At 36.7% G+C, this 26,538-nt stretch overlaps 2 protein-coding genes and 5 non-coding genes across 7 annotated transcripts; 4 read left to right on the top strand and 3 right to left on the bottom strand.

The window, feature by feature from the left end:
- Positions 1 to 1,110: 1,110 nt before the first annotated feature.
- Positions 1,111 to 12,160, bottom strand: zgc:152891 (uncharacterized protein LOC767741 homolog). The gene is given in 16 exon segments (XM_046867130.1): positions 1,111 to 1,537; positions 2,104 to 2,274; positions 2,655 to 2,755; positions 3,388 to 3,509; positions 3,894 to 4,063; positions 4,216 to 4,302; positions 4,530 to 4,733; positions 4,895 to 5,038; positions 7,032 to 7,141; positions 7,144 to 7,203; positions 7,341 to 7,456; positions 10,294 to 10,383; positions 10,490 to 10,571; positions 10,801 to 11,014; positions 11,100 to 11,283; positions 11,924 to 12,160. Coding segments are annotated over 15 exon segments (1,998 nt in total). The 5' UTR covers positions 11,247 to 11,283; positions 11,924 to 12,160; the 3' UTR covers positions 1,111 to 1,357.
- trnav-uac lies at positions 5,504 to 5,576 on the top strand. Its single transcript has one exon. It is a non-coding gene; the product is annotated as a tRNA-Val (tRNA).
- trnav-uac lies at positions 8,735 to 8,807 on the top strand. The gene has a single exon. It is a non-coding gene; the product is annotated as a tRNA-Val (tRNA).
- Positions 12,132 to 12,203, bottom strand: trnae-cuc. The gene has a single exon. It is a non-coding gene; the product is annotated as a tRNA-Glu (tRNA).
- Positions 12,204 to 12,568: 365 nt separating this feature from the next.
- On the top strand, positions 12,569 to 12,640 carry trnaw-cca. The gene has a single exon. It is a non-coding gene; the product is annotated as a tRNA-Trp (tRNA).
- Positions 12,641 to 16,165: 3,525 nt separating this feature from the next.
- trnaw-cca lies at positions 16,166 to 16,237 on the top strand. Its single transcript has one exon. It is a non-coding gene; the product is annotated as a tRNA-Trp (tRNA).
- Positions 16,238 to 20,200: 3,963 nt separating this feature from the next.
- Positions 20,201 to 25,606, bottom strand: tpst1l (tyrosylprotein sulfotransferase 1, like). Its single transcript, XM_046868244.1, has 5 exons — positions 24,991 to 25,606; positions 23,053 to 23,107; positions 22,027 to 22,872; positions 20,775 to 20,973; positions 20,201 to 20,456 (listed from the first exon to the last, which is right to left on the bottom strand). Exons 3-5 carry the CDS (start codon positions 22,863 to 22,865, stop codon positions 20,412 to 20,414), a joined length of 1,083 nt encoding a protein of 360 aa, XP_046724200.1. The 5' UTR covers positions 22,866 to 22,872; positions 23,053 to 23,107; positions 24,991 to 25,606; the 3' UTR covers positions 20,201 to 20,411.
- Positions 25,607 to 26,538: the final 932 nt, after the last annotated feature.

Genomic DNA, 26,538 nt, shown 5'->3' with positions numbered 1-26,538 from the left:
CACAGTAGCATGACATCCTCATTTGGTAGCTAAATGTTAACCTACCTCCAGATTTCTGTTAAACTGCTTTGTGGCTTCAGCTAATACACACATTACAAAGAACAAATTAATCAGCAGCAGCTTGAGCATGTAACCTTTGTATATTTAGTATTAGGAATGTTCACACCATGCATGAGCCAAGAAAAAGACTGTTATGCCCCCAGGCCGCTTCACCACAGATCACTATTTGCGTCCTTTCGGCTCAATCAGCACAAATGTTTACAACCAATCTAGTGGAACATCATCTTGGAACAGTGGAGGTTTTTATAATAGCAAATAGGGATTAAATGTAGAATGGGAAATTCAAGATGTACATATAAATCTTATTGTCAGGTGTCCACAAACTTTTGCCCATATCGTGTAGGTATCTCTGTTTCTAAGCTATGTTCAAATCACTGGCTGGTGGAACTATAACAGGGATTTAAGTGTAAAAGGTTGTTCAGTTAAAGTGAAAAATCAGCTCAATATTTGCAGTTGCCCATTTTGATCTAAGTGTTCTTTATGCTATAGCACTAAAACATGTATTCAACTCTTTCTATTTATACTATTAAACTATTGCCAGTTAATCAAGCCTGAATGAAACATTAGTCTTACCCAGAATTTTGGTCTGGTTAATACAGGTAGTGTGTGTAAATTAGCACATGCTGTACCAACCAAAGAGCATCAGCAGACGGGATCTGAATACTTTGAATATTTTCTCCCTTATGAAAAGCCAAAATTTGCTTAAAATTTGTTTATCCTGCTTTCTACCCACCAGGAATCAAATCGCAGACACAGCATATAGTGTATTTAACAAATACAGATCATAGTGTGTGTGGCTTTTAAAATAAAGATATCAGTATATTTCAGATAACCAGATACCTTTATTTTGCTTGGTTATTATTATTAATAATATATTGTTTTATTCTTTCAGTCTAAAATTTGTCACAAGGTTTGAACAGAAGTGGTTGAGTAGGTTGCAGTTATCCATTTAATGATATTTTCTCTACTTTAATTTTGATGGGTGCTTATGTCTTAAGGTGGCACAAAACTCTGAAAGACATCTCTCTCTTAAATTGTTATATTAAAAAGTTAAATAAAAATGTCTTTATTAATTACACAAGTAACGCAATGAAATTATGCAATTAAACATTGTGAAATTCTAGCTTTTAATATTTCACAATTTAGGTACATATCTGTGTGCAACGAAACAAAAATAAGGAGAAACGTACAAATGTGGAAAATCCTTTCATTCATTTTCCGATCAAACAATAGTATGTAAATATGCTTTGTGTGTTTTTTTTAGTTAAGGTACTAAATGAAGGTGATTAAATTATTTTTAGATAGCCACACTGTTTTCAATATTATTTGGGCAAAGGTAGGGATAACCTAGCTCCAGTTTGCTGTTTCTCTTGATGATGTTATCAGCGATGGCCCTTAGATCTTGCTGTGCCATTGTGACAAGCCTGTGAAGGTCTCCACTCTTGAAGTACCACTCACGGTACTGACACAAGGGAACCTACAGTGCAACCACAACCATTACATACCATCCTATAACTAAGATTAGTCAATTAGTCATGCAGCACCTTACACAATACAATCAAAACTAATGAACATAAGTTATGTCTAGCCACAGGCCTTTGATAACTAAAGCCTCAGGCTGGTCAAAAGCCCCCTGCATAAATAGAAGCTCATTGTTTTAGCATAAATGTACAGAAATAATTCAATCCGGGATGGTGTTGGGGTCAGAAGTATTCATTAGCATTCATTGAATTAAATGTTAATTAAATGCCAATTAGTTGTTTTGGCATTTGTTTGCTGATATTTATGATATATACTGTTATTACTGTGGAGACTACATGTTTACTAGACAATTACTAGACAATTACTACATGTTTAAGAGCAATGATGCAGTCGAGTAAGCAGCCACATTGAGAATCTTTTCTCATTCTGAAGAATGAAGAATCTTCATTACAAACAAATATCTTTTTCTGACCTATCAAGGACTTTAGAAAAACCAGAGACTTTGTTATTTAGGCTTTTAGCTGTTAGTTTTGTATTGTTGTTAGTGACAACTATACTCACATAATCAAGAGCAGGCTGTGCCAGCAGGGACAGTACAATGAGCACACTACAGGTGCTGTTAACATCAGGGAGAAAGGACAAAAGATCTTCCTCTGTCACTGAGCCTTTCACCTGAGGAGGGGGCCGTATCATTGCAGCTGGACAGTTCGGCATCCATAAGTTGAAATCCACCTGAATTGAAATCAAACGGGTTCTATCTAAATTTTAAACTTTTGAAATTAAGTAATTTATGACAGAAAAATGTTCGTATTTATTATCCGATTCACTTTTTCCCATTTGACTCCACATTTATTTAACAACTGAAATGTCCTTTAATAGAGCATTAACATCTTTCTGGTTTTCAGAATGACAGAATGCCATGAATGGCAGTGTCAACATTCAGATTGAAATTTATCATCTCAGTATTATATCATGAATCATCTGTGTGTCACCATCTGAAACATCTAAGCTCAGAGAAAGGTGCACACCATGATAAAACACACAAAGGGTAAAAAATGTGCAGATAATTAGCTGTTTGTTAGTTTGTTAGTTTAAGTGATGAGTAAACTCACCTGAGAAAAGTTGACAGCTGAATGCAGAGCTGAACAGGTGAAGATAACCATGGTGATGTACTTAATCAGTTCTGCTGTGGTCTGAAATGACTGTGGAAATCCTGAAGGAAATAATGAAAACATAAGAATACTGTTACAAATATGACGATGGCAAACGATGGTACATGTGATGGCTGGTTAGATGGAATTGCGAAAATCAAATGTCCAGAAACAATGCCAGAATTAAAGGATTAGGGTTGAATCAAATCACAATGTAATCAATAAGAAGAAGAATGTATGGGAAAATACACACACACACACACACACATCAGAAAACATTAAATTTACAGTTCTTTTGTATGCCCTTTGTTTAATCTATACTTTAACTGGACAATATATGATTAGTATATCTACTTTTTGTTTTTCCTTTAAAGGCATTTTGGGGAACAAAAAGCATGATGGAGAAACAAATCCACTCATTCTTGTCTGGTTCTTCTGTCAGTTTCATGTTTTCCACATATGTTGTTTTGGTCACTGCTGATGACATGCTACAGATGTGTTTGTGAAGCAATCTGTGGCATTTGGTTCCACAAAAATACTAAATAAAGTAAAATAAAATAAAGACATTTAACTGCAATAATAATTACCTGATGCATTATATTGATGGTTTTTTTTTTTATCATTGACAAGTATTAATACAAGCCATCCCTGGTAATTTTGGCAAATCAGAAAGTCACAAAGTCACAAATTTCACCTGTGTGTGTAAAACCAAGAAATCCCTCCATGTAAATTTCTTGGATCCAGCTCTGTAGTTCTGAGTCGCTCTGGACTTCCTTGTCATCATGGTAATATAATTCCACCCAGCCTGACACAAACCTATAACAAACGTTTAACATGGACCACATGCAAGACATAAAACTAAGTGATATATTTCAAATATAAAAAAAAAATTATGCAATCTGGAAACAGCAACACGGTGATACTGTTCAAACCCAGAGACCCAGGAATCTACATTTCTACAAGGCAAACATGAAATACAAATGAGTGTTTCTGAGTTTTAGTATATCTAAAAAACATAACAAAAAATTGTTTTGGAGACATTTATCACTGAGACAATGACTGACCTACATTTTTGGCATAATACATTGTGAACAACCATTGTATAATAAATCTTCTTGTTCTGCTTTAACAATGTTGACATTTAAAATTCAAGCTATACAAAAATGAGCTATCAAATATACAATATGTATTTAAAAGTACCTGTAAAGTGCATTCCACAACCTCAGAGCATCCTGTGCATAGTAACAGTTGGGCAGTTTGTCCAGTCCGCGCTCTTTCAGGTCTTCCGGGACACATAGTGAAGAGTAGTGTAGTTGGTCAGTGCCTCGAGCAAGCAGAAAAGGCAATGCCTTAATGCCACAGGCTACAGCCTGGTTAGGAAATAAAGGTATCCCTGGTAAAAGCGTCACAAATTTGCTACCAACATTCAAACACTTTCATTCACCTTTTTATTTATGTATTTATTATTAATCATATAATTATGCACACACTTGTAATCATAATTGAAGATGAAAATGCCAACCTTATCAAATACGCCATTAGCAGCCAGAAGAGAGCCTCGTGCCTGGATATTGATCTGAAGTGAATTCTTTAAATGTGGCATTAGAAGCTGTAAAAAGCAATTGTCAACTTTTCAGTCAACATCAAAATATTCGAAAGGAAATAATAAAGACATTCTTCAACCCCAGAAAATATCCAAGTATTTGGGAGGTGGTATTAAAAGTAGAGGGCAACTTCTAAAACACCTTGTAAATACCTGAGTCTTAGTTAGGGCAGCTTTTAGGTTTATGTTTTGTAGTATAATGATTCTTTATTTCAGTATTTGTTCCAACAAACCTGATGCAGAGGGTGTATTTCTGGCAGTTTCCGAAGCGTGGCGATGCAGCACACTTCTCCTATCAAGTGAGAGCGAAGAAAATGGGAAAGCAGCTGGTGAACCTGGAAATCTGCATTACGGACCCATATCTTTGCCAACAGCCAGTCGAGCGCAGAATCAGAGGGCAGGAAGACGGGGTTTTTAGGCCCAGCTGTTTTCTGAAGCTAACATAAAATATTTAGAAAGCTGCTTTATTTATCATTTTTAAAATATTAATCTACCCTAGTAATACACATCAAATATATCGAGGCACTTGAACTTTTGTTTGGTATTAATCTTTCAGTAATAACTATTCTGACTAAAGGAGTAATAATATTACAAACACCTGAATGGCAATAGGCTTCATCTCTCCATGATGGTTGTAATGCAGGAGGCACAGTGGAGCAGCCAGGTATGACTGTTTGCCGTTGATAACATTGGTAGGTATCTGATCAAGTACCGCATAGTCCAGGAGATATATAGTTCCTTTCTACAATGCATAAAATAAATTTATTCCCAGTAATGTATTATTTAAGAAACAAAACACAACTAGAAGTGCAATGTCACCACGTGTTTTATAATTTGCCTATGATTATATTTTTATCTATTAAAAAAGAATGGCACGTAATTTTTTTAATTTATTTCATGAACAGATTAGTTCCTCATATTAATACGACAAATACTATAACTTAATTAAATTGTGAGTGCTACAAAAGGCTTATGATTTCAAGTGTCATTAAGATCAGATTATTGTGGAGTTAAAATCTACGGAAGGATATTCATTAACAATTTTCAAAAAAATTGCAAACTGTATTTGCAATTGTAAATCTTACATTAACACTTTCGCGACCGCACACAATACAATCAATTATCAAAAGAAAAAGCAAAGTCCATTTGCATCTGTATTTCTTGTGTCTTACGAGTTATGACCATATCATATTTAAATAGTTCAGTTGGTTTCATAGTGTAGTGGTTATCACGTCTGCTTTACACGCAGAAGGTCCTGGGTTCGAGCCCCAGTGGAACCATGATCTCTTCTTTTCTTTTTTTTTTTTTTTTTTTTTTTTTTTTTTTTTTTTACTTTGGATTACATTAAACCAGACTGCTTAACAAAATTTCAGAAGGTAAGAGAATGCCAGAGGAATAGAGAAGAACCGTTTTTTTTTTTTTTTAGAATAAGGGAGATGTGCAGACCTGCAGCAACTTAAGGGGGATAAAGTAGATCAGATCACCATGAAGTTATGGGAAAGAGTCGTGGAAGCCAGGCTGAGAGAAGAGGTGACCATCTGTGAGCAACAGTATGTTTCATGCTGAGAAAGAGCACTACAGAGGCATTATTTGCTTTGAGAAATAATGTTGATGGAGAAGTATAGAGAAGGAGGAGTTGCATTGTGTGTTTGTGGATTTAGAGAAAGCAAACGACAGAGTGCAGAGAGAAGAGAGGAGAGAGGGAGAATGAAATTCAGTAGGAGTAAGACAGAGTACATGTGTGTGAATGAGAGAGAGGGTAGTGGAGTGGTATGGTTGCAGGGAGAAGAGGTGGTGAAGTTGGATGAGTTTAGGTACCAGGGGGCAACAGTACAAAGAAATGGAGTGTGTTAGAGAAGTAAAGAAAAGAGTGCAGGCAGGGTGGAGTGGGTGGAGAAGAGTGGCAGAAGTGATTAATGATAGAAGAGTATCTGCAAGAGTGAAAGGGGAGGTTTATAGGACTGTGATGAGACCTGCTATGTTCTTTGGTTTAGAGACAGTGGTATTGAGTAAAAGACAGGAGGTGGAGCTGCAGGTAGCAGAGCTGAGATTTTCATTGGGAGTGACAACGATGGACAAGATTAAAAAATAGTTTATTAAAGGGACAGCACATGTGGGACGTTTTGGGGACATAGTGAGAGAGGCCTGATTGAGATGGTTTGGACATGTGTAGAGGAGGGACATGGGTATATCGGTAGGATAATGCTGAGGATGGAGCCGCCTGGAAGAAGGAAAAAAGGAGGGCGAAAGAGGAGGTTCATGGATGTGGTGAAGGAAGACATGCAGGTAGTTGGTTTGAAAGAGTCAGGTGTAGAGGACAGAGTGGTATGGAGACGGATGATCCGCTGTGGGAACCATAATGGGAGCAGCCGAAAGAAGAATAAGTGGTTTGGGTTACAGCTGCCACTGTTGACTATCTTTGTTGACACAGGCTAGGCTATGTGAAAAAGAATTTCACTGTTTTTTTATATACTGTATCTGTGATAAATAAAGGCATATTTGTTATCTAATTTTGGTAGTTAATCTCACTATTATAAAAATGTAGGCAGATCTCAAGACTATACACACTATCAAATAAATATTTTCCAGTAAAATTTTTAAGAGAAAATAACTAAACCATTTATGGTATTTACATATTTATATATTCTGATAGACTAAGCATATCCCAATTTTCGATTATCATATATTGTACAAGTGCTTGTAATCATTATTGTCTCATATACACATACACAAACCTCTAACTCCTGCTCAAGTGAAGAATCCTCTGACAGGAAATCCTTGAGCATCTCAGACGTGACAGCTAAATTAGGTGGGAGGCAGTGGATCTTTTTGATGATTAGAGGTTACATCCATTCAGACACTGATAGCCAAAAAACGCATCCTCTTTCCAGTGAGCCTGAACATACTCTTAAATCAAGAAAAATAAAAAGTTAGCAAATAAAACCACAGCAAACATTTAATATGAGATATTATTAAATGAGGTACAGTTTCATATTATTTAGATTATTACCACGGTTTTAAAAAACAAATAATCACTGACATACTGGCAACTTTGTTATCTTTTCCATTTTGGATGAATAGCATCTCCAGTTCCTCCAGGCTACTCCATGGTTCAGCTCTATCAGTAAAGCCCCTAAGATAGTGCACATTAACGCCTGGGCTGAGAGACAGAGATGTATATGTTTATTGATATCGCCCGGGTACTGCAACCTTTATCTTCGAACACATTTTGTAGATGGGAAAATATAACACAGCTCTTTCTGGAGGTTTAAATTAGTGACTATGAGTGAGGCATACACAGTGAGTGTACAGGGGCATCTCAATAAATTAAAATATAATTAAAAAGTTGATTTATTTTAGTAATTCAAAGCAAAAAGTGAAACTCCTATATTCTATAGGTTCATCACACACAGTCTGATATATTTCAAGTGTTTCTTCTTCTTCTTCTTTCGGCTGCTCCTATTAGGGGTCGCCACAGCGGATCATCCGTCTCAATACCACCCTGTCCTCTACATCTGCCTCTTTCACACCAACTACCTGCATGTCTTCCCTCACCACATCCATGAACCTCCTCCTTGGCCTTCCTCTTTTCCTCCTACCTGGTGGCTCCATCCTCAGCATTCTCCTACCAATATAACTCATGTCCCTCCTCTGCACATGTCCTAACCATCTCAATCTCGCCTCCCTCACCTTGTCACCAAAACATCCTACATGCGCTGTCCCTCTAATAAACTCATTTCTAAATATATTTCAAGTGTTTATTTCTTTTAATTTTGATGATTATGGCTTACAGCTAATAAAAACCCAAAATTCAGTATATCAGAAAATTTGAATATTGTGAAAAAGTTCAATATTGGAGACTCATGTTGTCACACTCTAATCAGCTCAATCCTGCAAAGGTTTCCTGAGCCTTTAAATGGTGTCTCAGTCTGGTTCAGGCTACACAATCATGGGGGAAGACTGCTGATTCAACAGTTGTCCAATAGACGATCATTGACACCCTGCACATGGAGGGTGAGACACAAAAGGTCATCGCTCAAGAAACTGGATGTTCACACAGTGCTGTATTCAAGCACATTAATGGAAAGTTGAATGGAGGAAAAAAAGGTGGTAGAAAAAGGTGAAACGAAGCCCATTCAAAAATTTGGGAGAGATTTACAAAGAGTGGACTGCAGCTGGAGTCAAGTGTTCATTCAGTATGTCACAATTTATGCGTGCACGTATGAAAAACGCAATTGCAAATACAATTCGCAATTCCTTTTGAAAATTGTCCAGAATATCCTTTCATACAAATCATATATGTCCCTATGAATTAATTAATTCTATAGAAATAGCATATTAATATAATAATAACATAATATATATTTGCTTGAATAAATAAAGACTGTCAAACTGTGATTTGCTCTTGCAGGCAGTAATAAAGGCAGACAGCTCAGCTGGTTCCATAGTGTAGTGGTTATCACGTCTGCTTTACACGCAGAAGGTCCTGGGTTCAAGCCCCAGTGGAACCATGTTTTTTATTTTTTTTGGCTTTGGATTACATTTAACCAGATTACTAAACAAAATTTCAGAAGGTGAGAGGATGCCTGAGGAATAGAGAAGAACCGTTTTGTTTTTTTTTAGAATAAGGCAGATGTGCAGACCTAAAGAATTTGGATGTTCACACAGTGCTGTATCCAAGCACATTAATGGAAAGTTGAATGGAAGGAAAAAATGTGGTAGAAAAAAGTGAAACAAAGCCCATTCAAAAATTTGGGGGAGATTTCCAAAGAGTGGACTGCAGCTGGATTCAGTGTTCAAGAGTCACCACGCACAGACATATCCATGGGCTACAACTGACGCATTCCTTGTGTCAAGCCACTCCTGAACCAGAGAACCAAAGACAACATCAGAGGTGTGTTACCTGGGCAAAGTACAAAAAGGACTGGACTGTTGCTCAGTGGGCCAAAGTCATCTTTTATGGCAAACGGAAAGAAGATTTTGCATTTCATTTTGTAATCAAGGTCCCAGAGTCTGGAAGAAAAGAAGAGAGGCACAGAATCCAAGTTGCTTGAGGTCCAGTGTAAAATTTGCACAGTCAGTGGTGGTTTGGGGAGTAATGTCATCTGCTGATGTTGGTCCACAGTGTTTTATCAAGTCAGCACAGCCATCTACCATGAGGTTTTAGAGCACTTTATTCTTCCCTCTGCTGACCAGCTTTATGGAGATGCTTATTTCATTTACCAGCAGGATTTGGCACCTGCCCACACTGCCAAAAGCACCGACAGTTGTTAAATGACTATGGTGTTGGTGTGCTTTGACAGGCGAGCAAACTCACCAGACCTGAACCTAATAGAGAATCTATGGGGTATTGTAAAGAGGAAACTGAGAAACGAGAGACCAAAAAAATGCAAATAAGCTGAAGGCCACTGTTAAAGAAACCTGGGCTTCCATACCACCTCAGCAGTGCCACAGACTGATCACCTCCATGCTATGCCAAATTGAGGCAGTAATCAAAGCAAAAGGGGCCCCTACCAAGTATTGAGTACATATACAGTAAATGAACATACTTTCCAGACGGCCAACAATTCATAAAAAATGTTTTTTAAATGGTCTTATGAAGTATTAAATTTTTTTGAGATAGTAAATTAGTGGGTTTTTGTTCATTGTGAGCCAAAATCATCAAAATTAAAAGAAATAAACACTTGAAATATTAGTCTGTGTGTAATGAATGTATATAATATACCAGTTTCACTTTTCATATTGATTTATTGAAATAAATAAACATGATTAATGATATTCTTATTTACTGAGATGCACCTGTACCTCCACGCCATGTGGAGTGGTACTAATCAGGTTACCATTAATACATCTCTAGCTTAGACTACAGAAAAGAAATTGTCTAGCACAAGTGAAATACAAACATGCTGAATTATGTCTATGTTATCCTTATATAAAGCCTTTTAGGCTTATATGCTATATGCCTTATATGTTAGCCATGCAAATTCTTATATGTACCTTTGTCGGGAAAAACCCAAGTTGGGACCCAGGGCATGCACACTGGGCATGTCAATGCACCGGAGGCCACCTTCAACAAAAGTCCTCCATCTATAAGGAAAAGATTAATTTGTTGTCTTATTTCAAACTAATATTAATGATTCCTTGTTTTATTGTGAGGAATATGATGGATTGAACATTATTTCTGAACTAATACCTGATATGTTTTTGTTTATTCTGGACATCCCTGGCCCTCTGATCTCGAAGTATCTGCAATGACTCACAATTCAGCAGACACACTAAAGGTTCAAAAACAAAGCACAACGGAAATCTTATTTTTAAATAGCGCATTCACCGCACAGCTAGCAAAATACACTTCCTCAAACATATTTCACATGTAGTGAGTGTTCTTTTCTCTCATAAGATCTACAATATAGAGTTTTTTGTGAGCTCAGCCGCAACCTGACTGCAGGGTTTCATTTCATTTAGAAAAAAAGATCAGGCTTGAAATCAACATGGTGTACATACCTCTATTGTTGCGGAGCTCCACATCACCATCTGCAGTTCTGATCCACCTGTGGCATGGAAAGCACTCTGCTTCTGTGTCTTCAGTGCTCAGTTTTAATTGCACGTCCAGACAGTGCCAGTCAAGATTGGGGAATCCAGGCCGAGCCTCAAGCCGCAAACGCACGAGAACGACAGTGCCTATTTCTTTATCAGGCTTGATCAGAACACTGCAACTCTACCTCAAAATAGAAACAGAGTTGACTGCTGATCTTGATATTTTTAAATGTTATTTTTTTTAATAAACAAAATGCAAACCTTACCGAACCAGGAAGAAGACACTGTGCATCTGTTAAAGGCCTAACTGGGGGACACTCACATTGAGAACCGACCAGAGAGACCCACAGAATATTGTATGATCCTGAGAGAGGGTCTAACGATGTTCGGATTGTCACATAAATGCCCTCCATTTGAATGACTTCACATAAAATGCACTAATCATAAAAACTGTAAAATAAAAAAAGAATTTTAAGTATGTGCATACTGTCACTTTTATAAAAAACAATAATTGAACAACAATACCAGTTAGATACTTGTTTAGACAATTTTCTCCTAAACAACACCTTGTCACACAATTTACATATAGCACTAACAAACCATATATAATTTGAATTGCAAATCACACAAGCATCATTTCATCAAAATCAGATGTGCAATGCAAATATTATAAAAGAATAGGCAAAGGCAGTAAACGTATCAGCCTTTTACATTTTTTAAGTTTTAATTGAAAAATAGCAATTTATTTCCAAAGATTTCAGTGTCATGAAGAGATTTCAATGTTAGAGATTTAAAAGGCTTAGAAAAGCATGGCAAAAAAACAAGTACATGCATACTGAATGACCAACAAAACCCTATAGATGAAGCTTTATTGCATGCACACGTCATGCAGCACCTTGAATGTTATTTTTTTCAGCAGTAACGTCATAATATTAATTATAATATTTATATTAACAACAATATGGTTTGTAACAAACTGAGAGTATATAACTATGCTATTATTTCAATCTATTGTGGGATGTTACATTTTCCAAATTATATTAAATAATTTAATTTACACCTAGGGATAGGGAAAAGTTTGCTATCTTACCTTGTCCGTGTGCACAGTGAAACAGTGCTGATGCTCAGTGTGCTGTGTCTGTGTACAGTTTTGAAATGCGTGGGCTGTTGATAAGACTAATACTTCCGTTATTACAAGTTGAGTGATGTGAGCTTTATGTAAATTGTTACAACGTCCCAGTGAGATTTCGAAACTCAACATAATCATCGACGGTGACAGGAAAATGGAAAAAAGCACGTTCCCTGACCGGGAATCGAACCCGGGCCGCGGCGGTGAGAGCGCCGAATCCTAACCACTAGACCACCAGGGAAGTATGTAAACACATGTAAGACGACTATGATCTCTGTTAGCAACAAACAGCGGTTCCAGCTGGCTCACAAAATTTCATAACATAATCCGAACATACACCAGTCGCCATTGTTTACCTAGGTTTATAATGTTTGCTCTAAAATGTATTACATTAATGCTAATAAACCACCGTCATAGAATATGACTATAGAATGTTTGATCGTTCAACGGTCAGACCCCAGCGCCACTGAATCGGCTGTCCTCCTTTGTTGTGAACCAAACAGTTCTGAACTCATGGAACCTAAAAAATAACATTATTAAGATTATGACTAATTTTTTTCAACTGTTGAAGCGATATATAAGCATAATAAAAACGGCCTCTTAGGAGACCTCGTGGCGCAACGGTAGCGCGTCTGACTCCAGATCAGAAGGTTGCGTGTTCAAATCACGTCGGGGTCAAACCTTTTTAATCTCACGTTTTATTGGGTCGACAAAAAATAATGTATTTATTTCTACCTATTGTAAACAAACAAAAATGTTACTGCGATATCTTACAATTGTGAGATATAAACTCATAATTGCGAGAAAAAAGTCAGAATTGCGAGTTTGAATTCACGCAATTCTGAACTTAGTTTATTTTTCTTCTTCTTTCGACTGCTCCCATTAGGGGTCGCCACAGCGGATCATCCGTCTCCATACTACTCTGTCCTCTGCATCTGCCTCTTTCAAACCATCTACCTGCATGTATTCTGTCAGAATTGTCAGATATCGCAATAGTTTTTTTGTGAGAAAAAAAGCACATAATAGGCTTCCATAATACACTAGATGGCACTGTTTCGAGGAAAATATCTTTCTAGCTAGTAATCGCTCTGTAAAAAAAGAAAAACGAACACAAGATATATGATCTTCTGACAAATGGCAAATTTAATGATCTTTAAGAAATGTACAAAAGTAAATTCAGCCTTAGGAAATTGTATCATCTCAAAAGGTTTGCCAAACAGAATGATATGACTGCACACCGAATAAAATGTGATACAAGATTGCAAGAATTTTATAGCTGTATTTTAATTTATATATATATATATATATATATATATATATATATATATATATATATATATATATATATATATATCATATATCATGCATGAAATTGTATTAATTTATTCACAACAGATTATTCTCTTAGTTTCATATCGTTTCTCTTGGCTGCACTGCTTCCAGCACATGTATGTGGATGTACGCATTTTTTGTCCAATCAGATTTCAGCCTCTATGTGCTGCGCTGTCAATCTAATCTGCCCAGGGCCTTCAAAGTCAATACTGCTGGTGTTTTGACCTAAGTCTTCTTAAAAATTAGCTCTGTTGCTTTAACCAATCAGATTTCATATTTGCCTCACTGGGCAAGCTAGTTTTTACCGTCGTCTGATTACTCACCGGCCACTTTATTAGGTACACCTGTCTAACTGCTTGTTAATGCAAATTTCTAATCAGCCAATCACATGGCAGCAACTCAATGCGTTTAGACATGCAGACATGGTCAAGACGATCTGCTGCAGTTCAAACCGAGCGTTAGAATGGGGAAGAAAGGTGATTTAAGTGACTTTGAACGTGGCATGGTTGTTGGTGCCAGACGGGCTGGTCTGAGTTTTTCAGAAACTGCTGATCTACTGGGATTTTCATGCACAACCATCTCTAGGGTTTACAGAGAATGGTCAGAAAAAAAAAAATATCCAGTGAGCGGCAGTTCTGTGGGCGCAAATGCCTTGTTGATGCCAGAGGTCAGAGGAGAATGGCCAGACTGGTTCGAGCTGATAGAAAGGCAACAGTAACTCAAATAACCACTCGTTACAACCGAGGTATGCAGAAGGGCATCTCTGAAACCACAACACGTCGAACCTTATGGCGGATGGGCTACAGCAGCAGAAGACCACACCGGGTGCCACTCCTGACAGCTAAGAACAGAAAACTGAGGCTACAATTCGCACAGGCTCACCAAAATTGGACAATAGAAGATTGGAAAAACGTTGCCTGGTCTGATGAGTCTCGATTTCTGCTGCGACATTCGGATGGTAGGGTCAGAATTTGGCGTCAACAACATGAAAGCATGGATCTATCCTGCCTTGTATCAACAGTTCAGGCTGGTGGTGGTGGTGTAATGGTGTGGGGTATATTTTCTTGGCACACTTTGGGCCCATTAGTACCAATTGAGCATTGTGTAAATGGCACAGCCTACCTGAGTATTGTTGCTGACATCTTCTAATTGCTACTTCCAGCAGGATAACGTGCCATGTCATAAATCATCTCAGACTGGTTTCTTGAACATGACAATGAGTCAGAGGTGGCAAAAGTACACACATCCTTTACTTAAGTAGAAGTACAGATACTCATGTAAAAAATACTCGGGTAAAAGTTGAAGTACTGATTATACTTTTTTACTTAAGTGAAAGTAAAGAAGTCTTGGCTCTGACATGTACTTAAGTAAAAAGTAGTTATTACTTCTACCTGTTTTAGCTGTTAACTGGACCTCACATCATATTAATATCAGACAGACAGACAGACAGACAGACAGACAGATAGACAGATAGATAGATAGATAGATAGATAGATAGATAGATAGATAGATAGATAGATAGAACATTGTCATTGCATAGTACAGGTACACAGCAACGAAATGCAGTTTGGCATCTAGCAATCGTGCAAATAGTGCAGATAAATATGTAGCATATTTACAGCATGTGATATTTATGTAAGCATATGTAGTGATTAAATATAAAGGCTATAACAGTGCAGAGACGTGTGGACATCATTAAGAGCCTTTGCTATGTTTCCACACGGACAGCTAATGAGGTGATACCGGAGAAAGTGCACCTCTTCAAGTCAAGAAGCTTTTATATATATATATATATATATATATATATATATATATATATATATATATATATATATATATATATATTCAACCTGGATACATTCATTAGGTAACAACATTTTTAATTCGTTTTGTATTTATATATATATATATATATATATATATATATATATATATATATATATATATATATATATATATATATATATATATACAAAACGAATTAAAAATGTTGTTACCTAATGAATGTATCCAGGCTGAACATATATATATATCCACGTTAACCCCAAACTTCTTACTGCTTCTGCCTGCTGATTCTTATCTTCGTAATGAGTGAGAGTCAGGACTTTATACACCAGCGGATTGAAAAAGACGCGCAGTAACAGGAAATCGGTTGTTCGGCTGAATTCGGCGCGCAGTGAAAATAAAAAAAAATATATTTCACCAAATCAGTAGATTAAAACTAAAGTAACGAGACAGTTTTTAAAATGTAAGAAGTAAAAAGTACAGATATTTGTGTAAAAATGTAATAAGTAAAAGTAAAAAGTTGTCTGAAAAATAAATAGTGGAGTAAAGTACTGATACCAAAAAAATCTACTTAAGTACAGTAACGAAGTATTTGTACTCCATTACTTCCCACCTCTGCAATGAGTTTACTGTACTCGAATGGCCTCCACAGTCACCAGATCTCAATCCAATAGAGCACCTTTGGGATGTGATGGAACGGGAGATTTGCATCATGGATGTGCAGCCGACAAATCTGCAGCAACTGCGTGATGCTATCATGTCAATATGGACCAAAATCTCTGAGGAATGTTTCCAGTACCTTGTTGAATCAATGCCATGAAGGATTAAGGCAGTTCTGAAGGCAAAAGGGATAGACAATATTGTCTGTCCATTGACCGAGAATCGAACCCCGTCGCGGCGATGAAAGCGCCGAATAATAACCACTAGACTACCAGAGAAGAATTTTTACTCTATTACCAGAAGTCAGATTATTATTATTATTATTATTATTATTATTATTATTATTATTATTATCTTTTATAATTATTTTTTAATTATCTTTATTCACTTTTAACACGAATATGCCTGTTAAATACAACACGCCATGACCTCGTGGCGCAACGGTAGCGCGTCTGACTCCAGATCAGAAGGTTGCGTGTTCAAATCACGTCGGGGTCAAGCATTTTGTTAAGAACAGTAGTTTCAGCAACAACGGGGTCGACATCCCGGATCACAAACACGGTAATTAAAAAAAGAGAAAAGAAAAAAGCACGCAAAAAGCCAATGCCCAAGATAATACCACTTCCCATCACATATAGCCTACTGAAATATTCCTCATTCCTCAACCTTTATTTTCACACGTCATGAAGTACCTAAACTTGAGCATAAGACTTACCAAACATACTAAAACATCCTAATGGCAAAAGAAAGAAGAAATTATCTGGAAACCTTCTCGGTTGAGTTTTTAATAGAAAATGTTGGAAGCATGTCATGAATTGAAAGCAACATTTCGGTTGTTTATAATGAAATGTAATCTAAATTAAATTAAATAAATATCTGAAAATATAGGCTATGGCAAACGAAGGGAAAGTGTAAATGCAGACCATATATCTAGAATGTACAGAGCTATGTCTGGGAAGATGCATTGCATTGGCCGAGAGAGCTGTGTAAATCAGAAATATGTGAACACTACAGTGAGCTTGTTTCAAATGCAAAGACTAATAAAAAGAAGAAAAAGCTACCTCCCATATCCAGTGCCTGAACTTTGTCTAGTTTATGGACTTTATGTGCAGTTTATAAGCTGTTGTAATGCCTTAATATTTTCCCAGAACATTGCACGCTTCATTCACACAGCCCGCATCAGTACTGCCTTCATCACAGACCATAAACAAGGTTAATGCAAGGGGTTAAAGTCTGATAGAATGATAGAATGAATTAAATGAAAGTCTGATCAATGAAATCCAAAGAAAAGACTTCACATGAAACTACATGCAATAACCATAACTAATAGATTTGCATTTGTGTGTTCATTAACATGCAATGCTGTCTTATCTCCTCCACTGCAGTAGGCAAAATACCAACAAAAAACACACAACAGTTTCACTAAACACAGATGCAATCTCTGAATATGCAAAAGCAAATGAAAGTATGTGCTTTATTTACACCTTTTCAGTTTTGTTGTTGTTTTCTAGTTTACTCATGCAAAGTTTTGCATAATTATGACTTCTAGAAAAAAAAAAAATTACCTCTGTAATTCAATAAAGTTTTGCCAGTCTCCATGTAAGTAGTTCTAAAAATGCATCATAGGCATGGATTTAGTGAATATATATATTAAAATTCTGAAAGAAAATCTAAACAATATGGACAAAAGTCTGCCATTATAAATAATTAATAAAAAACTTCTAATAAAAATCAAGTTAAAATGTGAGTTTTTAAAGTCATGATACAAAACAACTTAAAATACAATTAAACAATGATCAATAATTAATTTATATACAGTATAATCATTGTTATATACAACAAATAATAAATTGTAGATATACTTTGAAGGACATTTATTGGTGAAAAAAATTGTTATTTAAAAGGGGCCACAATCACGCATGTTATTTGGGTGGTGAACCCATAGCCCAGCACAGCTACAGTGTGTCAAACAGCAGTATTCTTGTGTACAGATGCTGCTACCATATAAGACACATCAACCTAATTTCTGCTACCCTGTAAGTATTCGTTTAAAACATAAGTGCCTTGTTCTATTCCAGTGAATGTTTATCATCCTTTCCCTTAAATCACCTCATTTGAAGGCTGCCGTTAAATGGATATTTTGCTTGTTTATCAACCCCACAGTGAAAGTAAGGTGTTTCCTTCGATACTGCACCTGATAAATACATAATTTATACTATATTACTGACAGTACACATGTGCACAAATCCAGGTCTATAAAGTAATGCCCTGGCCTGTGGAAAAACTGCTTAGTGGTGCAAAAAAAGGTTCTATTTAATGAAATGCTGATGATATAGTAACATTGTAAAAATTTATGATTTCTATTTTGCATGTGTTGAGTTGACTTTCGTCACAGCACTCATACTCACATTTGCTAAATTAAATGAAATTTTGAATAATCTGCACTTCATTTATAAATGAAATGTTGATGCAAATGTTTGCATCACCCATGACTTTTAGGTAAAAAATAATTTCATTCATGACAGTTATGTTCTTCTTAATGTAGTTGTAAAGACAAATTACAGGCATGGATGTAATACATAATTATATATACATTATGAAAAGGAGAAGCTTCACTATGTAAACAACGGCTTGAGGATCTTATCTGTCCATAAGTTTGTTATGCACTTTTTAACCATCCCATTCCATATTTAATGTCCAGTTGCTGTTTTCATAACCTCCACTCTTATGGAAAGATTTTTACTCATTTAACCAGAAGTCTGTTAGTAAAGTCAGGTACTGATGTAGGATGAGGAGGCCTGGGGTGCAGTGAGCGTTTCAATTTTTCTCAAGGTCTTCTATAGGTTTGAGGTCAGAGCTCTATAGCAGGCAAAGATCTTCCCCTTCAAATCATTCAAATCTTCATGAAACTCGCTTTGTGCACAGGGGCATCGTCATGCTGAAACAGGTTTGAGTCTCTGTGTTCAAGTGAAAGGAAAACTTAATGGTGCTACATCTAAAGACATCTTATACAACTGTGTGCCTACAACTTTGTGGAAACAGTTAAAACACATATTGCTGGAAAAGTCAGTTGTCTTAATACCTTTGTCTCTAAACTGTATCTTAAATTCATTTTTATTTTCACTCTCAGTCTCTTAACAAACAGTATTTATAGCTTAGTACAGAACTTTTCCAATCTGTAGCAGTAGAATGGTGACCAGAGTGTTGTGCATTCAAATCATGATGGGGTAAATTTCTTTGCTAGTGATACAGTTAATGCTAGTGATTGATGTCTTAAGGATTACATCAATTTGGTCAAATCAAATCGTAAAGATTATAAGTAAAATCTAAATAATAATATGAAACTTCAAGCAATCTTCGAGAATGTTCTTGTCATTTCATTTGTTCATTCGTTAAAAACAAGTCGGTCTGCATTTGTGTAACCATGAACTGCAATGCCTTATTGGTCTCACTGCAGCAGGCAAAATGTCTGAAAGAATACCAAAAAAATCCCAAAACAGTTTCACTAAACACAGATGCACTCAATAAATATGCAAAGGCAAAGCTGAACCTGGATGTGCTTTATTTACTCTTTTTCAGTTTTGTTGTTTTACAGTTTACTAATGCAGATTTTTGCATAACACAGTTCCTAGAAGCAGAATTTGCTTGTAGTTTCATATGCTTTTATCGTATGACGTATGACGCATTTAGTGAATATTTAAATTTTTATTTGAAAAAGGTGAAGTTAGACTACATATAATAAGTATTAGGACTTCTGATCATATGAGGTTTATAGATCAACTGTTTGGAGGCACTCAATTGTATAGGATGTCTTTGGATATAGTAGCATTAAGTTACCCCTTCACTTATACCTAAACCTGTTTCAGCATAAAAATTCCCCCATGTACAAAGCCATCTTAATGAAGATATGCTTTACACGGGTTGGAGTGGAAGATTTTGAGAGGCCTGTTATAGAGCACTGGCCTCATCCCTATTGAACACTGTTTGGATGAATTGGAACAATGGCTGCACCCCAGGCTTCCTCACTCTGCACCAGTACCTGACTTTACTAACACCATTGTGGCTGACTGAACACAAATTTCCACAAGCACATTTCAAAATTGAGTGGTACATCTTTCCCCATTAAATGTGCACTAAATGTGGATGAGATTGTTTAGAAAGCACATACTAATCTTATGGCTAGGTGTCCACAAACTTTTGTCCATGTACTTTATCTTTATAAATTTTTCTAATTATCAGTCTCTAATAAACATCAATGGCAGTAAATGTCTAGCTGGTGTAAATTACACTACCATTTCTTGATTTCAATTTAAGGTTATGCAAATTTTTGCACCCCATTACATATGATAGTTTGCAGTGTGTGTGTGTGTGTGTGTGTGTGTGTGTGTGTGTGTGTGTGTGTGTGTGTGTGTGGTCCTGAGTAGTCCTTGTTGGTGAAAGTCAGTGAAATCAGCTCACAGGTTATTTTTAAAATAAATATTTATTTCTCTTACAGACACTAACAAATGTATAGTGGATTTTTTTTCACAAATACAACAAACAATGTCCATTTTACATATCACAGAGCTGGTGATTTTGAGGCATCAGTCAGAAAAGTCTGGTTCAGTGCGTTGTGTTCAAGCATCCTGCAAGTTTCAAAAACATATAAACCTTGAAGATGCTCCATTATGGATTAACTAAGGTGATAAGCCTCTGTATTTTCTTTAGCTTCTTTATGCTGTGAAAAAAAAGGAAAAAAAAAAAAAAAGAGGGTTAGACTCTGCTTACAACAGGGGTGTCCTATCTTTTTCACAAAGGGCTGGTTGTTTGCAACTCTTTGTGGAAAAGACTGGACAACCCTGGCATAGAGAATGTGTTACAAGTCACTACACGATCAGAAATACAACTGGTACGTTTTTTTCTTCTATAATATATTGGGAGAACAGAAAGGGGAGTAAGACATGTTGCACATTTGAAATGAGTGCACATCATGTTGAACTTTATGCGCAGATAAAAAACACACTTTTGTCTTCTTTAAAAAAATAACGCTCCTTACCTGATGTGTGATGTGTAGGTGTAAAAGCTCAGACTTGCTGTAGTCTGGAGGGTTAGCCTGAGGGTCGTAACCCAGTCGCTTCAACATGGGAGCTATGCTAGCCATTTCCTTTACTACGCTGTCAGGAATGTGTCCCACCCACTGCGATAAGGCTTTCGTGTTCACTGGGTTGAAAACTTGATCAGTTGATCGTTCCATTCTGTGGAATAAGAATGTAAAGATTCACACATTATTAATTTAATAATAATTATCATAATAGTCAGAGCTATCAGGGGATATGTATTCATCAAAGCATTCACTGCATACAGCAAACATCCCCACAATTATAGTCCCACAATTAAATATTTTCTTATTTTGTTCACAGATTTCAAACATAAATGAGTGTTTTAAATGAACTGTTTTTTTTCTTCTTCAATGCAAGGAAATGTGTTCCAGTTATTGGTGTAAAAATCATATCTATGCTACAAATAGAAATTATTTGAAAAGTTGTAGTAGGACTATTTCTTTAAAAATAAATAAATGCAAAACTGTATTGTTCTGTATCAGTTCGATATTTTGCATGTTTGTCCTATTTACATGGCCACATGTAAATTAACAAATATTGTGTAACTTCTAGGAAGACAGATGCATTTTGCAGTTAACTCCTGCACAAACATGGCATATCCATTTCCTATTAAACAAAATACAATTATCACTAAATAATACACACAAAAAACATTTTCCAGTGCAGGTATTTTTAACACCTGAATTCACTTCACTGTCAAAATGCAGACCGTTGTTTTGCAGATAGAATGTTTTGTATTCTGTATTTTTTTTTGGCACTATTGTAAAGAATTACATTATTGCCACTATTTGCTTTATCACACCACAACAATATACTATTAACTAATCCAAGCAACATACAATAGCTGTTTATTTTAAGAATTATACTGAGGAACCCAAAGTTGGTTCTTGGGACCTGTAGCAGGCTATAAAGCATGGTAAAGCAAGATGTCCATGACTTGAACATGTTTTTTATGGCGTTGAAACTCACAACCCACAAAATGTATTATATTTATATGTATTAATTTATATTACAACCCAGTGTCTTCCATCAAAGAAGGTTCCCAAAAAATATCACTTGCAATATTTAAACAGTGTTCATGAAATAAACCCAAAGATTTTACCTCACATTGAACTTGTTATCTGGCTAGTTTGAGAACTTTGTGTTTCTTGCATTTCTTTTGCATTAAAACCTTTAGACGATACTTACTTAGATAGGGACACTCCTCCGGCTTTCCCAATCAGCTGCTCATGGTGCAGTACTGCCTGGTCCCAGGGTAGCTCCAGGAACTGAAGAAGCTTTCGCATCACTACCTCTGGATTTAACACCAGCTGTTCATAGTGCACAGGCAGACAGCTCCCCTTTGCAGCAGCCTGGCATTGTTCATACATGAGCTCCAGTGCTCGGTTCCATTTCACCAGACAGTCCCTGTAACTCGTTAGATCAAATCCGGCGATGGTCACCTTGCGCGATATCATGGAATGAACCGTGGCCCGGCCATCACGTAGCATCAGAACAAATTTGCCACGTGGAAAGAGTTTGGAGAGGTACACGAGAGATTTCAGAGCAAAAGGGTCCTTGTTACAGAGGCGTGGGGCTGGTTCACCATGACCCACGATGATCTCTAGGAGAAAAGAACGAACAGCAGAGTCCAGGACCTCATCAGTGACACCAGCCTCAATCAAGCGAGCCCTTTCACGAGATGAGCGGCTCCAGCTAGCCTGCATGGCTAACAATCGGGGAATGACACGTGTCTCCTCTCCACAGCGCACCTCAGGGTGGGCATCCAGCATGACCCGCATTAAAGTAGTGCCACTACGAGGGACGCCACCAACAAAAATCAAAGGAGTGTCTTCGCTGTACTCTATAGGAATAGACGGAGTGTAACTGAGGTTCTTGCTCAGACGCTGGTTAGCTGCCCATACAGCCCAAGCACTGGCCCTAGACTGAGAGTTTGGGCATTCTATGGTACTAAGGCTGAGATAAAAAATTGTGATGGAGATGAAGACCAAGCAGGCCAGGAAGATGTGACGTGTCTGTTTCCTCATGGTGAAACTAGAAAAGGTTTGGGTAATGTTTGGAGAAAAGAAGAAACAATTGGAGGTAGAGTAAAGCAGCCTCAAGATGAAAATACTAAAAGTCAAGGATACAAAAGGGGGGGAGAAGGAAAAATGTAAAGTGGAGGTCAGGTAAAGGGGAAGAAAAAACTATCTGGAGAGAAAAGCCTATTTTAACCTTGCTTAAGGGTTGACTGAATCAAGTTTCTGGCTGCTGATCTGCTCCATTGTCTCTGGAAAATGACAACAAAGAAGACACATTTAGGAAATTTTTACATTATTTGTGATCAATTAACATTACTATACTTCAAATGCAAGTAAACAACATACCATCCTCTAATTCACACGGATGTCCAAAGCAGATTCACTCATAACCAGGATTTATAAACCACATTAGATCCAGATTTAACCTTATTTAGCAAGCCTACTGAAGCTTATATAATTTTGAAGCACATTTATAACATTTTCATATTCATCATATGCATTCACAAAGACACACATAGTATGTCTTATTTAGATGTATTCTGTTTGGATGAATTTATCATGAGAAACAAATTCCTGATGAAAGATGCCAAACTTATTTTACCATTAGCAAATATACTCTTTTCCTGTTTTAAGTAAACAGCATAAAACATTTTTACCTTCCATCTTCATTTTATTAGTCCTTTCTTTCAAGTTCAATAATGTCAATAAATTATTTTATCTATCTATCTATCTATCTATCTATCTATCTATCTATCTATCTATCTATCTATCTATCTATCTATCTATCTACTGTATGCATCAGGCTAAAATGTGCTTTTCAAACACCGATACAAACTGTCTGGAAAGAGTGGAATTAAAGTGGGAATTGATAGCTATATTAGAAAGTATGATTCACGCAATATTATGTAACAACCTGAGATATAAAAGCAGCAGATTTTATATGATATGAAAATAATAATAATAATAATAATAATAATAAAGCTTTCTTGCACGAATGGCAATGTGCACGCTTTCTGGAAAGCATAAAAAATGACAGTAAAACCCAGTTTAATATCGGGATTACTAAATTAAATGAGTCATTGCAAAAGTCAGTAACATAACCCATACTGTAAAATGCTATTGCAGCTGATGGACTGAATCCCCAACTCTCATTCATTCCCATCACATACCCAGTGTTCCCATAGTAGACTCTGGATTCATTGCAACTCTGACTGGGAGAAAACGCTTACTAAAGAGTGTGTGATCAGTCATGAGAATACCATTAGTATACCTACTATAACATTACAACATAATATTCAGAAATAAATCCTACATCACTTCATTTTGCACCAAACGTAGAATTATATTCTAGTTTTGACCATGAGGGGATATTAGTCTGTTTATTCCTCTTCCAGCAATTAAAGTTATGGTTATATATATCTGACAGCAAACTAATGTTAGTGGAAAGATACTGAGACAAACGTGTTTTCAGCCTCTATACAACTCACACACACTCGTATGGGTGGGTGTGAGTCAGAAAGGGGGCGTCGGGGCTTTAATTATTGGCAGATGTGAGACATAATGATGGGGAAATGAGTGTGTGAAAGCCACCGTGTTCATTAACGCTGGGAACCATGTGTACATTGTTGCGCCTTTGAAATACAGTCGGCGTAGTTAAACGCTATCGGTGCATCCCTTTAATAAAAAACACCTAGTGTCGTCATGATACTTCTTGAACCAGCTCACGCGCTGCACTAAAATCTGGACCAGGCTGCAACACAGGTCGCTGAACCCGCCATAAAATTTTCCAGAACATAAAATAACAGAAAAGCGAGAATTGTGCACACAAATCGGTAGCAAAAATCCAAATCCAGCTGCACACAAGCTACTGGTTGAAAGGCTAAAACGTTAGCTTAGCTGTGTGATCCTTAAACAGTGTCTGCGGTGGAAATGTTTTTCAGCGTAAGCTAAAGATTCCCATATCTAACACTGAAGACATGTATATGGTCGGGTTTTGTGTCTAAGAACATTAAAAAATAAAACCCTGCCAACCTAAAGCGAAGCTTACTTCCATAGAGTAATAAACCACACTGCCTAATGTAGGCACTGGTTGCTTCGTTTTCAGAAAAAAAAGGCATGAATGTCGTCTTACCGGAGAAACACGGCTCCATTCTTCGGTCTTTCATATCCACCTCGAGCACTTCAGGGATTTCGGGAGGGAGGGTGAGAGACGAGTGGAAGAATCCGCTGATGTGGACGTGAGGACAGCAAAACGAAACATTTCACCAATCTCCATTTGCACCTCTGTTCATAACCGCAATGACTCCAGCAGTAGCGGAAAAAAAGACAACAGTTCAACGTAGAAACAGTGAAATGCCTGTCACAGTGTCAAGTTGATCCGATTCGCCTTACTTCCTTCTAGCTCTCTCTTATATACTCACACATTCATTCTGACACACACTTTCTCACTCCCACACTCTCGCCACAACCTCTTGCACTTGAGTTATAAAGTTGAAGATTAGATGTAGAGTAACACAGAAAGGAGCAGGGTACTGTTATAACCCGAAAAAACCCTTTTAGATCAAGTAAACTATAATAACTCTTAACAGTAGTTCATAGTGATCTTAATATCACTAAAAGCAGTCAAATTAGTGCTGAAGTCTAAAATCTCATTATTAAGGCATGTCATGTTGGTACGGTATAATGTTCTGTGATGTGTTAATGATTTAGCTCTCTGAGTTGAGTCCTCAACATAGTGTTAGGAAACAATCCTATCAATTCTCCAATCAAGAACATCAAATGTCACCCTTCTTGAATGAGGAAGAAAGCATTAAAGCCGTTTAAAAATGTAGACAAGCAGGTAGTGAAACAACAGGCTTAGCAATAAAAGCACTACAGGCTTGCACAAAAAACTTCCTGTGCAAAAGGCTGTACATAGAAAGATGAGTCAAGCCCTAAAAAATATGAGCACAAATTGTAAAGGCTTTTTGGATACAACTACTAAACAGAACGGATCAAACTGCACAGACTTGTACATTTTGCATATCAACATTAAATGCAGGAAATGTGGGAGAGGAAGTACACCTTTGCAGCTCAATACGAGAACATCCTTTTAAAAAATTTTGCCCCTGACCTGCTTTTAAAACCAGAGTGCTGCTATAAATGTTTCGACAAAACCGCAGTAGAAAAAAACGTGCATGTTGAGAAAAGTTTAACCACCAACTATATTTTTCAAAAACACTACTAATGAGCATTCATGATACAACTTTAACCACTTTAACAAGTATGAATACCAAACTTTCATTAACATAATAAAACTCAGTTCTTCAAAAACAGTTTAACTTTGCAGTTTTTCTTTAAAGCATGTTTGGTGTACGGTTTTGCATTAAAGCTAACCAAGGGAAGCTTACAAACATGTTTTGCATTGTACAAACTGCATGCTTGTCTCAAAGGACGTCTGTTTGTTGGGTAAACTGACATACTGTATTATGTAGTTGAACAATACATAATGCCTTTTTTTTTTTTTTTTTGCATTTTCAGTTCATTATGATAATCAATATCAAAAGCTCTGTGTCTCAGTCAGCATTGGTCTGATACCAACCTGTTCCTAATGCGTGTACAAACATCCTGCAAACCTCAGTTGCAAAATATGCAAAAAGCGAAGCAAAATGTTGCAGACATAAAAGCAATATGCAATAAC

The sequence above is a fragment of the Silurus meridionalis genome, chromosome 15, assembly GCF_014805685.1.
Source record: "Silurus meridionalis isolate SWU-2019-XX chromosome 15, ASM1480568v1, whole genome shotgun sequence".
Taxonomy (NCBI): domain Eukaryota; kingdom Metazoa; phylum Chordata; class Actinopteri; order Siluriformes; family Siluridae; genus Silurus; species Silurus meridionalis.
This window is presented reverse-complemented; position numbering and strand designations above follow the sequence as displayed.

Coding starts and splice junctions, on each gene's coding strand:
- tpst1l (XM_046868244.1), bottom strand. CDS start 22,865: ATGAGGAAACAGACACGTCACATCTTCCTGGCCTGCTTGGTCTTCATC. Junction 20,974..22,026: donor GGAGGAGTGTCCCTATCTAA/GTAAGTATCGTC, acceptor CTTATTCCACAG/AATGGAACGATCAACTGATC. Junction 20,457..20,774: donor ACCTACACATCACACATCAG/GTAAGGAGCGTT, acceptor TTTTTTTCACAG/CATAAAGAAGCTAAAGAAAA.